This window comes from Sminthopsis crassicaudata, chromosome 4 (genome assembly GCF_048593235.1).
Source record: "Sminthopsis crassicaudata isolate SCR6 chromosome 4, ASM4859323v1, whole genome shotgun sequence".
In the NCBI taxonomy this organism is placed as follows: Eukaryota; Metazoa; Chordata; class Mammalia; order Dasyuromorphia; family Dasyuridae; genus Sminthopsis; species Sminthopsis crassicaudata.
In genome coordinates this window covers 164,068,933-164,086,397 of record NC_133620.1, presented here as the reverse complement: position 1 = coordinate 164,086,397, position 17,465 = coordinate 164,068,933, and the positions used below count along the sequence as shown (strand labels likewise).

The 17,465-nt window shown below is 30.2% G+C and overlaps 1 protein-coding gene across 11 annotated transcripts in view; it reads left to right on the top strand.

The window, feature by feature from the left end:
* The window catches only part of EYA4 (EYA transcriptional coactivator and phosphatase 4), a 312,586-nt gene that overhangs the window by 292,202 nt on the left and 2,919 nt on the right, over positions 1–17,465 (top strand). For 7 of the 11 annotated variants that reach the window (XM_074309793.1, XM_074309795.1, XM_074309802.1 and 4 more), the window contains 6 exons: positions 2,985–3,074; positions 8,342–8,400; positions 8,505–8,665; positions 10,443–10,557; positions 13,699–13,820; positions 16,623–16,723. In XM_074309793.1, the coding sequence (XP_074165894.1) occupies positions 2,985–3,074; positions 8,342–8,400; positions 8,505–8,665; positions 10,443–10,557; positions 13,699–13,820; positions 16,623–16,723 (648 nt within the window). Of the gene's footprint in view, positions 1–2,984; positions 3,075–8,341; positions 8,401–8,504; positions 8,666–10,442; positions 10,558–13,698; positions 13,821–16,483; positions 16,585–16,622; positions 16,724–17,465 lie in introns of all 11 variants that reach the window. The other 4 variants (XM_074309801.1, XM_074309799.1, XM_074309797.1 and 1 more) reach the window with 1 other exon arrangement.

Here is a 17,465-nt window from a genome sequence, read left to right as displayed (position 1 = left end):
TTTGATTCTGTGGATAGGACATACCTGAATTTTAGCTAATGTTTTGTGGCATCCTTGTATATATGAAGAAAAGATGTAAGCTAGTTAATAATATTGTTAGCTATTGTTAATAATATTAAAGAGCATAAGGGAGGCAAACCAAAGAATGGTCTCTAATGGGTTAATGTCATCTTGGAATGATGTATCTAAATAGAATGCCAAAGAAAAAATGTAGTATGATAGAAAGGGCACTGGACTAGAAGCCAATAGTCATCCAGACTAAATTTTTAACTTTTTTTTTTTTTTGCTAAATTTGTGGTTGTGAGAGTCTCAATTTTCTCTTCTCTAATATATGAATACTAGATACATCATAAAGTTGTTAGAAAGATCAAAGATGATAATGTAAGTAAAGTGTTTTGTGAATGCAAGCTATAATTATCCCTCTGTGCTGTTTAACTTTTTTTTTTATCAATGACTATCCAAATTTAATATAAAAAGCATATTTGCCATTTATAGAAGACAAAGCTAGATGGGATAAAGTATATCTTTGTTGGTAAAACCAAAATACAATAAAAGAGAAGCATATTGGAGGAGGAAGTGTTCAGTACCGAAACACTTTTGAAGAGGGACAGGTGAAAGGAAAGAGAATAAATGAGGGAAAATACAGTTAGCCATAGTAATTTTAAGAAGAATTTCAAATCAAGTTTCTTTGATAAAGATTCATTTCCCAAACATAGAAGAAATTGAGTGAAATTTGTAAAAATAAATAAGAGCCATGCCCCAATTGATAAATGATCAATAGATATGATTTCTGTTCAAAGGGCTACAAATTCATGCATATCCTTTGACCTGACAACACGATTAGTAGACATGAATATCAAAAGAGAATAAAGAAAAAAAAGAAAAATTACCTATATGTTACAAAAAATATTCATAACAACTCTCTTGGAAAAAAAAGGAAATTGAGGGAATGCCCATCAATTGGAGAATGGTTCAATAAAGTGGGCTATGTGTCTGTAATGGGATATTTTTCTATGGGAAATAATAAGCATTATGCTCTCAGAAATACAAAAAAAAAACAAAACATGGAAAATCCTCCATGAACTCAAGCAAAATAAAATGTACTAATCAAAGTAGTAACAATGTTCAGGGATGACCAGCTGTAAATGACTTTGCTAGTCTCAGTAGTACAATCATTCACTACTACTCTGAAAAATCATTCACTACTACTCTGATGAAAAATCCTATCCATACCCAGAGAATGAACTGAGTGTGTCTGAATACAGAATGAAGCATTCTTTCTCTCTTTTATTAAACCTAATTTTTCTTGAGGTTTTTATTTTCAGTGGGGTGGGAGATCTATATTTTCTTTCACAACTTGATTTTTATGGGAATGTTTTACATAACTTCACATGTGGTTTCTTAATTGTGGTTGGGGGTAAGGTAGAGAACTTAGAACAAATTTTTTTAAAAAAACAAATGTAATTTTTTTTTGTTTTAAATGTAACAGGAAAAAATATTAAACAAACAAAAAGAATATAAGGAAAAAAATCAGAATTCAAAATTATCTCAATAATGCACAAATGGGTCAGATTTAATAAGAATAAAAGTTTAAAACTTAAAAACATTAAAGCTTACTTATGGCTTTAAAAATAGCTATGCAAGTACAGGATGAAGATGAAAGGAAGTGATCTGGCTATATAATAAATTATGTGGTTTAAAAAAAAAAAATGAGTGTTTTAATGGACCACAGACCATTGACTAAAGAATGACATGTAGTAGACAAAAAAAAAAAAAAAAAAAAAGTGTTGTTTTTAGATTATGTTAAGAGATCCATGATGTCAAAAACAAAGGAAATGTTAGCTCCACTGTCCTATTCAAACCATGTCTAGAGTTAAAAACACAATGTTTAGAGAATATCCAAAAAAGAATTGCCAAGTTTGTTTTTGGTCATGATCTTTGGTATGCTTACAAACAAACAAACAAACAAACAAAAAACACCACATTGAATAGGACAGAAGAATTAGAGACAGTTAACTTAGAAGATCTATGGAAATGCTAGTTGTTATTAGTATACTTTACATGTACAAAGTATCTACTATGTGCTAAATATTTTATAAATATCATCTCATTTGATCATCACAACAATCCTGGGAAGTAGATGCTATTATCATTCCCCTTTTACAGTTGAAGAAAATGAGGCAAACATTAAATGACTTTGCCCACAGATAGTTTATAAAGTCAAATTTAAAAACTCAGGTCTTCCTAATTATGTGCTCTAGTTACTTGCACCAGCTAGGAGACTATTAATATTGTTATAATTAGAAAGGAAAAGACTACAAGGGAAATGATAACTTAGAATAGTACTGACTTTAAAGTTCAGAAGGAATGGCTTCAAATCTTACCTCATTTGTTAGTGCCCAAGGTTGTTACTTAATCTCAATTTTATCCTCTAAATTAAAAATAATAATATTCATTCCACTTATATACCTTATATAGGTGTGAAGAAAGTGTCTTACAGTGATATCGATTTGGGAATTATTATTCTATTTGAACCCAAGGGACAAAAGGTAGATGTTGCCAAGGGAAGATATCATTTTAATATCTGGAAAAACAAAACAAACAAACAAAAAATCTCTCCAAGAGAAATGAGAAATGGGCTATCTCAAGAAGTAAAGAGTTCCTCATTATAGTAGTTCTTTAAGTCACAACTATATGGCCATTTGTGAAAACTGTTATAAAGGAGATTCTTTTTTAAAGCAGGGATTTGAGATCATTAGATTTTGAAGCTTCTGTCAACAAATATTCCTTGATTCTGCAAATGTTTATAATATCCTATCTCCCCTTTGAGCTATAAATGCTTGGAACACCAAGACTTTTTTCTTAATTCTAGCTGATCCTACATTGGCACCATCATTATAGGCACTCAAGAAGTGGTTTCTGCTGCTGCTGCTGCTGGTTTCAAATAATTTATCTCACTTAAGATATATGTCTTTTCTTTTTAGGATCCCCCAATGGCGGTAACCCTTGGACTACGAATGGAGGAAATGATTTTTAACCTTGCTGACACACATTTATTTTTTAATGACTTGGAGGTAAGGAAAAAACTATCCTAGTAACATATTCTAAAACTTTTAAATGAATTAAGCATAGTAAAAATAAAAATTAATAATGATACTAACTTTAAGAAAATAACAAAAATTATTGAAAAGATAAAAAATAGTCTTAAACATCTAACAACATAAAATATGCATGAAAATATAAGCACAGAGCTAAAGATTATGTTCATTGTCATTAGAGCCTAACCTCTTTGAAGATTTTTTTAAGCTCTTTTTGTATCCTAGCACTTTGGCACAGTACCTAGCACATAGTAGGTGCTTAAAAATATTTATTTCTTGTTTGATAACTCTATTGACACAAATTAACTCAGCAAAAGATTTATGAATTTGAATAAATACTACCTACTAAACTAGTAGTAAAATGACCATTTTCTGTTTCCATTATATATTAAATACACTTCTTTCATTTCCCAAAGAACAACCTTTAACAATGTGTCTTTAGATAGTGCAGCAACTCTTTTCTGACCACCAGATTTATTTCAGTTCAGTTCAGGTAACATTATGTGGCTTGCTCATAGTAACTAGGTGCTTAATAAATTTATAAAATCAAATTAAATTAAAATTTAAGCTCTTAAATCCTCTATTTCTTCTCCTAACCCAATAACAACAGCTATAGATGATAGAAATTGACATATAACTGAAATAATTTCAGCAAGTAATTTTATTTATCTGTTCACAAAACTTTTTGCCTCAAATACTAGCTAGATAGTTTTAATTTTATTTCCTTTTATTTTCCATACCCATCTTTTAAGGGGATTAAGATGTTTAGTAGGCAAATAGAAGAGGGGGGAAAAAAAAGAAAAGAAAAGAAAAGGCCTAGATAACTTACATGGACAATTAACCATTGAATAATTGAAAATTATCTGAAATAAGTTGAGTAAATATCACTCTAGTATCCAGAGTTAATATGGCCTCTCAATAGGATCCTACTATATAGTTATTAAGTCATTTGGCCATTGAAAAATTTTTTCTTCATGCATAAGGGAAAATAAAATTGCTATAGAGTTTTTTGCACTTATTTGTTAATGCAATTTTTTTTTTACAAATTCTTCCTATATAGATATTAGCTTAAAACTAAATTAGTAAATGACTTAAACTATTAAAATTATTGACATCTTTGAGCCCATTTTAGTAGTATTTGTGGTTTATCCATAAAATGAATGGTTCTGTGCATCCCACTAATATATGTACTATAAGTAAGTTATATAAATATCACGTTTTGTTTAAGGATACAAATCACTATGTTGTCATTTTTCTGAATAATGAAATTATTTTCTATGCAAAAAAAAAGACTTTTTAATGGACAATAAGAGGAATCATTATTCTCATGCAAATTTTACAAGTTCTAAAGAATAAAAAATAGTTTTTGAGGCACACTATCTATTAATTTACTACCAAAATGAGCATGGCATATCAATTGCTTTTGTAAAACTATGAAGTATATTTTAAACTTACTTAGGTTTGAACTTGTAATATGAAAAATATTTTGTTTTAAAGTTCAAATTTCCAAATTTATATCTTATTTAATGATAAATCAAATTTCTTCTGATTGTAAAAAAAAAAATAATCTTAATTTGTATTTAAAAGCATTTTCCCTAAAATATTTTTAAATGGCATTTTAAACATTTTTAGAAATTCCATTTTTACCTCACAAACTTTTATCAATAGCAAATGCAGAATTATCTTTCATTTTGGCATTATAGAAAACAGATGGAATAAATAAAAAGAATTACTCTATTTTCCAGTAGATCATTAAGGCAAAGAGGGTAGTAGTAATGTAACAAGATTTTAAAAATTTCATCAGAAAAGCAAACACTAGAAATATAGTATGTGCATGTATCATATGGTTATTTTATTATAATAAATATTAAATATAAGACCTGGCCCTCTGGCAAAAGCAGAAATTAGATATCTTCTTTCCTAGTCTATAAATTCATTCTAAAAATTTTGGTGACTGCAGTTTTTTGCTGTTGTTGGTAGTGAATTATTTTTAATAAGATTTTGCAAATCCATTTTTAATCAAAACTAAAAACTATCCATGTGACTCGATATTGGATTTATCAATCACTTCAACAGGCTTCTGGAATATTACTTGAGGACTATCTTCAGATACTGAGTTCCCTATAAATAAATCTGGTTATTTAGTTTGACTGAACCATCTGAGAAAAATTGAGTACAGCATGGGTTTAGAATGAAATAATCCAGGAATAAATAAAACCATTAAATAGCAATTAAGTCTAGCATTCCTTATATTTCATACCTATACATGAATAATCATTATTCTAGAATACATATTTATCTGGAAATACATATTTATCATTTTCTTTTTTCATTTTAATTGACATGAAATTTATTTCACTGCCAGAAGTGAATACCCAAACAATTTGTGCTGCTAGGTGGCACCTTTTCCACCATATATGTACACAATACCTGTGTACCCACATGCATACACCAAAGTAAACACAGCGCCTCCTTAAAGAATAAACTTTGGGTACTATGCTTAACTACAAGGCATATTTTAGGAAGGTTATTAACTTGTTCTTCCTTAGACTCTTGGGCTCAAGATGCCAAAGAGTAACTTTCCCTTCAAATTATGATGGGCTTACTTAAGAATCTAAATCTTGTATGATCACAGCAGCTGGCAACTTAAATAGTTTCTGAAAAGATACAAATTAAAATTCTTCTCTTTCATAATCACTTTATTTTAATAATAACTTCCTGACCAATTTTGTTGCCTAAATTTGAACTTTAATTCCATGAATCCTTGTCACTAGGAAAGAAAACACAATAAAATGTGGGATCATATAAACATAGAAAATGCAAAATAAAATATAGGATGTTAACTGATCAAAAGCAGAGAGCTTTAGATCAGAAAAGCCCACAAGGTTAGTTCCCAGATGAATCTTTCCTGATGCAAAAATGGACAAAAATAGTTGATCTGAAGCAACTAACTTCAGAGGTTTCCCTGTGCTACTGCAAAACAATTGTAGTATTTCTATACTCAATTTAATTTTAAGTTGGCATCACATGAGACAATTGCTAAATTCAAGATTTAAATTATCTATAGAAAAGCTATCACCATTGAAAAAAAATTTCTCTGCAGAAATATTCATGTTTATCTATGAATTTAAACAGATATGAAATTTTATGAAAATCCAGGAAACAATGTATGATAAATTTTCCAAAAAGATGCAATCTATAAGCACCTTGATCACACAAATTATATTTGATATATGTGATCATGTTTATATATATGTGTGTGTATACATATATGCACATATATGCTTATAGATATGTGTATGTTTGTAGATATATATGTATGTGTATATATATATATCTATATATGCATGTGAGGGCCATGTAATGGCCTCATGTAAAAAATGCCATCATGGGACATCTCTTCCATCATGAGACTCAACTGTTCTACACATTAGCATCTAAGAGTGTTCCCTAGGACAATGTCCAGGATCACAGAATTAATAGGTGTGGATAGCATAATTTGAACAGGTCTTCCTGAATTTAATTCTAGCACTATTTCACTACTTCAAAATTATATGATCACATAAATATGTGTATGTGTTATATGTACCCAGAGTTACTCAGCAGTGACCTACTGATTAAATATCAAGGATAATATGAAAATCTCAGAGAGACATGCCATTATATTTGTTCTATATATACACTTGAGCAAGTAGGATAAGTAAAAATCAAATGGTTAATTAAGAATCAAATATTTCAAATATATGTATGTGTGTATATGTCTATACACAAATATGTATGTGTGTATATTATCAAATTCCATCCACATGCTGGCAGATTTTGCATAATTTTTTGAGAGAACTATTCCTACAAGCTTGCACATAAAAACAAAACAGTAAATCTGGCATATGATACATCCAGACCTGGCAAAGTTTTCTTTTATTCAATACCCTATGCAAAATAATACTTTTCATTTTTCTTAAAGGTCCCTTCTCTTTCCCTGACCATTTATCAAATCCATCTTTCAAAATCACTCTAATCAGTGAAAAACAAACAATCCCATTAACATAAGAAAAAGCATATTTTGGGAAACATTTAGAATTGCTATATTCATAAATATAAAAAGAGAATCCCTCCCTTACCCTCTGAACTATTTGTATCTAAGTAAATAGAGGCCATATAGATATGACCAGAACAATATGTGTGTGTGTGTGTGTGTGTGTGTGTGTGTGTGTGTGTGTGTGTGTGTATGTAGGCAGTTAGGTGTTGCAGTGGATATAATACTCAACTTGAAAACAGGAAAACTCATCTTCCTGAGTTCAAATCTGGCCTCAGATGCTTACAATGGGATCCTAGGCAAGTCTCTTAACCTTGTTAGCCTCAGTTTCCTCATTTGTAAAATGATTTGGAGAAGAAATGGCAACCCACCTCCAATTTCTATTCCAAGAAAATCCCAAATTAAGTCACAAAGAATCAAACACAACTAAATGATGCAACAACAAAATATGTTTATACTATATATATGCATGTATGTATGTCCATAAGTATATAAATATATCTATGCTGCCAACCATGTTTTTTCATACTGTATCTTAGCCAGCTAAAAGCAGGAAGACATTGTAAACTCATAGGAAATTATAATCTATCAAAGCACTTTGTAGAAACAAAGCAAATAATAAGTAATAGTGATCACTGGAACGTTTTCCACCAAACAAGATTTCTTTAAACTTAGATATGCTGTACTTTAGTCCTTCAGATACACAAAAGAAATGGTTAAATGTAAGGAAATTTTTTCTTAGATGTAGTAGTGGTAGTAAAAGAAAATGAGGCAGTTTTGGAGAAGAAGGAAGAAGAAATAGGAGAAAATAGAAAATGAAGTTGAAAAAAACATAGAGGAAGGAAATGAATAAATAGAGGAGAGGAGAAGAGAAGAGAAGAGAAAAAAAATTGTTGGGTTTGTTTTTTTTTTTCTTAATAACTTTTTACTAAATTCTGCTTTTGTAGAATAGAAACCTTTTTGGGTTTTTCAATCTTGACGGGAATAATAGAAAATTTGAGTTTAGGAGACAAATGTCACTATGTCAATACTGCCATCTTCTGGCCTTCTTGCTTGTTCAGGATAGAGAATCACATGGGCTTCTACATACACACACAACACACACACACACACACACACACACACATCCTTTAAAAAAAAAGTGGCAAAATATGTGCTGGAATATCACATCATTTGAAAACCAAATAACTTTAAATGTCTTCGACAGGAGTGTGATCAAGTTCATATAGATGATGTTTCTTCTGATGATAATGGTCAAGACTTAAGGTGAGTTATAATTTTCAGTAATGCTATTCCCTATAGAAATTGAATAAATGAGATTTGCAAATGTAATTTTTTTATTTATTTTTAATGTATTTTGGGTGTTGCAGTACCTACAGTTTTGCAACTGATGGCTTCCATGCAGCTGCAAGTAGTGCAAACCTTTGTTTGCCAACAGGTGTTAGAGGAGGGGTTGACTGGATGAGGAAGCTGGCTTTTCGTTACAGAAGAGTAAAAGAATTATATAATACCTACAAGAACAACGTAGGAGGTATGTGTGTTTCTTGTTTGCTTTTTTGCATAATGATGTCCTAAGGTGGAGGTTCTTAAAGATTTTTTTTTTTTTCTTGTCATGGGATCATCCCTTCAGTGGTCTGGTAAATGTATGGTGCCTTTTCAAAGGCACAACTTTTTTTTCAATTTTTTTTTTTTTTTTTAAAGAACAAGTTTACATACTTTAGGTTTAGAATCCCATCCCTAAGGAAATGGTGAAATCACAAATAGTAGTTGTATACTAAAGAAATTATAATTTGTTAAGGCTGAATTGCTTTGAACCAGCATTTCAAGTTTTTTAGAACTGATGCCAATGTTGTATAAAAGAAAAAAAAAATCTGTGAATAAGCAGCTTAGTCAAAAGGATTTCTGTAAGGTTTTCTCTTTAGTAAATTTTGAAGACAGATGATTAATCAAATGATTAACAACATAATCAATACAGGGTTCCTTTTTCCCCCCTGAGACAATTGGGGTTAAGTGACTTGCTCAGTGTCACACAGTTAGGAAGTGTTAAGTGTCTGAGGTCACATTTAAATTCAGGTCCTCCTGACTTCAAGGCTGGTGCTATAGGGGTCTTCTTTAATTGACTCTACTCTATATAAGAATATAGTTTTAAAGAAAAAAAGCAGGAGTTCTGTATCTATACTATCATGAAAATTTCATGAATGAAAGGGGAAAATATATATTAGCAAATCATTTTCAAAGAGTTGTGGTTTTGTTTTGTTTTTTGTTGTTGTTGTTTAGCTGGGGTTTTTTTGGAAGGAAAAAAATATATAGACTTTCTGTGATTTTTAGTGATTTTTCAATGAACCTCATTAATGTCCCAATTTTAAACTAATCTTATTCATAGAGACAATTAAGGTTATTATTTTTAAAATTAAAATTTAACACGGAATAAAAGAAAAAAAAGAAAAGAATATTCTCAATAATTTGGCATCTTCTCCAGATAATACAGCCAATGTCAAAATTTTATAGGCACTATAAGAATTGATATGAGATCACTTCCTGAAGCTTTGATTTTTACTATTCTTAGACTAACCTCAGTTCATTTTTAGATTATATAAAGCTTCTCCAAACATAAAAATCCTTTTATCTTATTTTTTAGTATCATGAATAAGAAACAGAATAAATGATTGATTGGTAGAAACTTTTCAGATATCAAGAGAAGAGAACACACATATTTTAAGGACTGATAAATAGAACACTCCTCTATAAATTTGTAAAATTAAATAAACCTAGATTCCATTACAATTTTGTATGAAGCACGTTAAACTAAATTCTCCTTGTACAAATAGCTAATGGTTACAAAGAAGGTTTGCATTGTAATTCCTTTTCACAGAAAGTTTATTTTTTAAAATTCTCATAAATCTATCTCTTTTCTATAACTACAGTGAAACCATGAAAGAAAGTTAGGGAGCAGGAGAAATGAAAGGTAAAAGTTAGAAAAATAAACATTCTATGTACAGAAGACAATAAGTTCTTAGCATAGTGATGAGAGAGAAAGCATCATGTAATGTCATAATAAGAAAGCCACTATGGCTGGGCCATAGAATGTGTGGAAGGACAAGTGATGTGGTCTGCTGTGTACTTAAAGGAGTTCACTTTGACAGCTATACAGAGGATGGATTGAAGAAAGGAGAGACTTGAATCAGGAAAACTGCCAGAATTTTCTTATATTTCTAATTCTTAGCAGAGTAAAATAAATCCAAATTTCTAACTAGAATATTCCTGGTAAATGATTTTACTTTTAACTTATAACTTATTTGTTATTACAGGACTCCTTGGCCCAGCTAAGAGAGATGCATGGCTGCAGTTAAGAGCAGAAATTGAAGGTTTAACAGATTCCTGGCTAACAAATGCACTTAAATCCTTATCAATTATTAGTACTAGGTAAGTCATCAAATTTACTATTGAAATAATTGACAAATTTTAATTAATTCAAGAAATAATCCCATAAGACGACTCAAATAAAGGCAACCATTGTCAATATAAGTTAATATTTTAACTCCCTAGAGGGATAATTAGTCATTATTAACAATATCATATAATTTGTTCAATATAAAATGACTATAGTCATCATGTAGTTCAGAAGTTTTCAAATGTTTTGTCTCATAACCTCTTTTTTACACTCTTAAAAAAAGACAGAGCTCTTTAAAGATCTTTTGTTTATGTGGCTTATATTTAAAATTAAAATATCTTAGTATTATTACAAAATAGTTTTTAACCTTATGGACTCCTTGACAAAGTCTTGAGTACCCCAAGAGGTCCTCAGTCTTTGCTTTGAAAACTGCTCATCTAGTATAACTCCATACAAATCAAGAATCTAAGACTCAGAGAGGTTAAATGAGATGATTGGTAAACATTAGAAAAGGAAACAGTTATTTTAAAGACCCAGCATAACTTTATCAAAAACAGATAATTTGTTTTGAAATTTTATTTCCTTTTCTTGATGGTTTTACTAAACCAGTAAATGAGAGGAATGCTGTAGATTTAATTTGCCTAACTTTTAGTAATATTTCTGAAAAAGTATCATACGATTCTATGGAGCTGGAGGTAGATTAAAGAAATCAATAAGAATTAATTAACTTATTAATACTGTGATAATCACTGGGGATAGTAATAGAAACTTAAAAAAAAAAAGACTGAAAGCTCTGCGCTCAAAGAGTTTACCTTCTAAGAAACATCACACATAAAAGAAAGCTAAAGGAGCTGGAAAGGAAGGAAAGTACTTTAAGCTAGAAGGGATGCTGGGCAGGCCAGATAGAATAGTGAAGGGCCATATGATCATATGATGAGTTATAGAAACAAGATATTTTGCTTAGAAAAGGAAAAAAAAAAAACTCAAGAGGGGCAGGATAGCTCTATTCACATATTTGAAGAGATATTGTGTGTAAAAGTGTTACTCTATTTAGTCCCTGAATAGCTGACCCAGGAACAATGAATGAAAATTACAAAGTAACAAATTTAGGCTTGATGTTAGGAATAATTTCCTATTAATGAGAACTATTCAAAAATGAAATAGCTACTTTTAGTGATACTGAGTTATCCCTTCCTAGAAGTCTTAAAGCAGAAATTAGATGACCATTTGTCAGGTATTTTGCAGTGGATATTCCTTTTTGACTATGGATTTAATAGCCCCTGGGAGCTCTTCCCAAATTTCATGATTTTCTTATCAGAACTTTCCCCCCTTCTTATTATAATGCTTTTAATTTTTGGTGCAATAATAGTAAGTAGATTTGAATAGTTGGTGATCCAGTGATCAGGCCAAAGAAAAGATTAGATAGATTTTTAGGTTTGAAAGATGTTATAAAAATAAAAGTTTAATGCTGAGCTATGTATCTTTGTGAACAATATAGAAAAACAAGGGCTAATTTCTAATATTATTGTGTGAATTCATACCTAGTTGAGCAAATATATCCATACTTAGCTGCTTTAAGGTTCGACATTTGAGTTTTATCTATTCATTATCATTATCAATGACTTGAATGAAAACATAGATATCATGTTTTATTAAATCTACTGATGCTACAAGACTGGGAGGAATAACTAACAATTATGCTTTTGTTAACAAGATCAAAAAAGATTTTCACAAATAGAATGCTTTTGCCTTGTCCTAGGAAACACAATTATATTGGACAAAAGTTATAAGGAGCCAGATTTAAGCCAAATATGGGGAAAAACTTCTCAAGAATTCAAGGCCGTGTAAAAGGAAAATGATCCAACTGTTAGATTGTTAGTCTTCTGGTTTTCAAATAGAACATGAACAATTCAAAAGATTCTTCAAAGGGTGAAAATCCATTCTTGGATGTGAATTATATTAGATAATTTTTGGTTTATTTTAATGAGACCTTATGATTTTTTAAAATATGGCTTCACTTATTTGAAAGAGGGAATTGGTTTGTTTTACTCACCTTGCCCAGAAGACAAAAGTTGTATTGGTTGCTAGAAGTTTGATAATGGCAGATTTGGGCTCAACATAAGGAAGGAAATGCACATCAAAAAAAATTTTTCTTGATGTATCAAGCAATTTTTCTGATTTTTTTTTTCTCTTCCTCTTTTTCTTTAAAAAAAAAAAAAAAGACTCTTTGTTATAAGATATGGACCTCTAGTAAGTGGCAGGAGGAAGAATGTGAGGAGGATGGATTTAGTACATGTATAAACAAAAGATATCAATAAAATGTATTTAAAAACATGATTTTCCCCCCTGAGGCAATTGGGATTAAGTGACTTGCCCAGGGTCACACAGCCAGGAAGTATTAAGTGACTGAGGTAAGATTTGAACTCAGATCCTTCTGACTTCAAGGCTGGTGAGCATGATGATTTTTAATAACCATTTATTCAAAAACAGAATGGGTTACCTCATATTCACAAGTTTAGTCACAGATTGGGTAGTTTTTACCTGTTAAGAATGTCGGGTATTACTTTCTCTGAGAGGCCACTGCTCTCCAAATCAGAAATCAAAAGTTGCTAATTAGGTGTCCCTGAGTTGATTGTTACTTATAGTTTTATATACTACTTATAGTAGACTACTACTATAAATCTGAGGTATTCTGTAGGTTTGCATCCTAAAAGTATATCTCAAGACCCTCCACGTTTGCCTTAAATATTAAGCCAACAGACACAACTCAAAACAAAGCAAATGAGTATTGGTCTATGTTTTAACTGTCCAGAAAAAAAAGAAAAAAAGAAAAGATTTCTGCTCTCAAAAGTCATTTTTTTTCCAAAAGTACTTTTTATAATGTAGACAATCCTTCTCCCTTTGAAGAACTTTAAGGTTCCCAAACTCTTAAAGAAAACTTAGAAATATTCCCCAAAGGACAATGTTAAAGTTCCTTCTTTTTCTCATGAGAGTGAGCCTGAAAACTACACATAGTTAAATTCAGAACAATTTGTACTTTTTTCCTTCTGTGTAGTCCACTTCTTTATAGCAATTATTCAAAATGCAATAAAATCAACTTATCTTTATCTTTAATATACAAAACATACATGTAAATATAAACACACACACGTTCATTTTCTTTTCTTTCTTAGGAATAACTGTGTAAATGTCTTGGTTACAACAACTCAGCTTATCCCAGCACTTGCAAAAGTCCTGCTATATAGTTTGGGAGGTGCTTTTCCTATTGAAAATATTTACAGTGCAACTAAAATAGGTAAGCATTTTTTTTTTAATTTTGAGGAATATGACTATATTTTTATGAGATTTTGTGTTTTTATCATTTTCTCTCTCTTTTTTAAAAATTTCTGCTCTTAGGTAATTATAGTCCAAATCATGATATATAGAGGTCACTCCTCTTTTTATCCTAACCCATAAGGAGAAAAAAAAAAAAAAAAGCTCTTGCATTTATTTTATTTATTTATTTTTTTTTTATTTTTAACCAAATCTCTACCAGGCCTAAGCATTTTCCGTATATTATGTATAAGATAATAGTATATATTATCAAAATAATATGTAGCAATACTGCCCATACTATTACATATATATGTATATATGTATGTATAATACTGAGTTCTTTTATGTCCCATTATGAAGATATGAAGCTCAGGTCCCTTTTTAGCACTGCAAGAAAGTCTCAAATGGATCGTATTAGCCTGGTCTTTATTCCAGGAAAAAGAATACAAGGCTCAAATAACATAATTGGAATATTCCCATGTCATGAGTAAATGGAAAATTTCATTTATACTATATTCAATGATCAATAAATGTAATCACATGCATGTGCTCATCTCAGAGGCTGTGAGTTCACTTTGAAAGCTATCTTTTCTAATATATATTCAAAATAAATCTTAAATGACTTCCATTTTGAAAGAGTTAAAAGAAAAGAGTACATGCATGCATTGGCCTGTCAAGAAAATGCTTCATGAAATAGATGGACTGTGCCCTGAAGGTCAACAAACTTAGGCTCTGGGCACACTGACAAGGGAAGCTCAAGAGCCAAAGATCTTCCACCAAAAATAACCTGCCTGCCCCAAGTGCTTCAAAGTTCAAATAAAGGACCTGACACCAAAAGTACCCAGCTGTTTCAGTGATAAATCTGGAGAGATCCTAGTCTTTAAAAATATGAACACCAGAATATTATAAAGTCCCATTTTAAGCACTGGTGTAGGTGTATCTCAAACAATCAGAATCTTCCTTTTTTTTTTTTTTTTTTTTTTTTTTTTTTTTTTTAAATGCAGGAAAGATTTGTTTTATATTCTTTCTAGAATGGGTGTTTAGGTTAGTAGACACACCTTTGAAACTCCAAAAGCAGCATTTTATTTCCAACCTTCCATTGCTTTTAAAAGGACTTTAAAGGGAACTGAAGAGTGTAGAGCTGTTGAAATTAAAAAAAAAAAAAAAAAAGTACTCTAGTGTTAATGAATGATGCCTTCTATACAAAGTAACACAGTCATTGATTTTACTGTATTTATGAAAATATTTACATTTGTTTTAGCATAATTCATTCATACAGTGAAAAGAGTAAAGACTTTGGAGTCAATAACTAGGATTCAAATCTCACTTTTTTTTTTTTTTTTTTTTTTTTTTTTTTACCACCTATGTAATTTTGGACAAGTCATTTAACCTCTCTAACCCTTAAGTTCCTTATTTTTAAAAGGAGAAGCTTGGAGTACATGGTTTCAAAAATTCTTTCAGTTCTAAAGAAATAACCCTAATCATATATTAGATTTTTATTTGTATTTTCATTTGACTTTTTAACAAGTCACATAATTCTATACCAACATACATGCTTTAAGGAATAAAGTTTTTATTATGCAGAATAACAGTAAAAATTAAGTTAAGTAAAAGTTTCTATTTTTTGCCTTCATAGCATTTTTATGGACTTTAGAATTACCAAAGTTGTAAAATTAAAAACATATTTACTTATGCATAGATAGTCTAGTGTTGATGTTCCATGGGGGAAAAGCAAATATCAATATTATAAAAAATAAAGATCTCAGAAATTTTTGAATAAATGAAGGGATATTTGCAGTGGTACTCAAAAAAATAAGAATCAGTGCAATGAAACTAAATTGAATTTTGTACATGAGATGAGAGTAGAACAAGAAATTGGCCTTAGAATAGAACAAGAAATTGGCCTTAAGAATCTGATATTATTTATTTCAAGTAATTTTATAAGCACCATAAGCTATGTCTCCCTTATTGTCATTTGCCCTGAACATCATAGGCTTCTCATTTCTTAAAAAAAAAAAAAAAAAAAAAAAAAAAAATGAATTGATGACCACAGTAATTCTATCACCTGGCATTGTCTTTTTTTATTTAAATGGGTCTTCTTATCATTTTTGCTTAATTCAATTAATCCCTTTAAACAGGCAATTTAAATAAAAGCTCTATTAGAATTAGATCTTAGTTCTTAACATTTTTGTGTCATGGACTCCTTTGGTAATCTTATAATATTCCTTAAAAATCATAATTGAAAAAAATGCTAAATTTCAATTGGAGATCAGCAAAAATGAACTTGTAAGTTCACAGACTTTCTAAAAATATATCTTTTTAAATTTTGATTTATTTAAAATCCTTGTCTTTAACTAACAATTATTAAATTATTTGAGTGATTATAAAATAATTGTGCTTTTGCACTTTTAGGATAGCAGTATAAAAGTTTCACATTGCCAAAGTCAACCTTAAATCCCCCCCCTTAGTGTTTAGTAATTTGCCTAACCAAATTCTTCTGCCTTTCAGCAATTTTATGATGTACAGAGATCAGAGGGCTATAGCAAAGCTCAGTAATCTTCAAGCAAATTCACTTAACCCTTTGCAAATCTTTTTGCAACTTGAAACAGTGGCTGAAAAAATAAGCAGTGCATTGTTTTTCAGGAAAAGAAAGCTGTTTTGAGCGTATAGTGTCCAGATTTGGCACTAACATAACTTATGTTGTGATTGGAGATGGCCGAGATGAGGAGCATGCTGCTAACCAGGTAACTTCACTCTGAACTTTATCTCATTTATCTTCCAGGAAAAGAAAGTTGCTTTGAGCGAATAATGCAAAGGTTTGGCAGAAAAGTAGTATATGTTGTAATTGGGGATGGTGTAGAAGAAGAACAGGCAGCAAAAAAGGTAACCTGTCTCACAAAAATGTTGGTGTGATACTTCCAATGCAAGCTGTTTTGTTTGCATTCCTGTAGTTTGGTGCAGTGGCAGATTGGCAAATAAATGATTTGAATTTAAAGATGAAACCAGAGCATGAGGTCAATACTTACATTCAAATTAACCATTTGGATTTTAGCATTTTTGATTGTTGATCTTTCTAAAATCTTATAAGGATGGTAAGAAAACTTCTTTCATGCTACATCCACTTGACATGAATGCTATTTAAAATAAAGAGGACCCTCAAATACTTAAAGGATTTTTTTTTTTTTAATGAAAATACTTGCCCTCAAATAAATGAAACTGAATGAGATAAACAGTTCTTGTGAAATCTACAGAAGAATAGTTTTAGCAGCTCGGTTTCTCACATATGTGCCATCTATTCATTTTATTGCTTTGTAAAAAAAAAAATTTTTTTGGCCTTTTTAAATAAATGAGACCTTTGTAGCTTTTAAAGAATTATAGAATTTTAATGAAAATGAACAGGAAATTTACTGAAAGGAAATTTTGGTAAATATCATTAAAATGTAATATTTCTTTTTCTTTTTTTCCTTTTTTTTTTAACCATTTCCAGAATACCTTTGACATATATTTTTCAATTTAGACTATTTAATATATTCTAAGAGTATGTGTACAATGGACCCAGACTACTTAGAATGTCACTTGTTTCTAAGATTAAGACTAAGAATGTCACCAGAATTATAGAAGCATA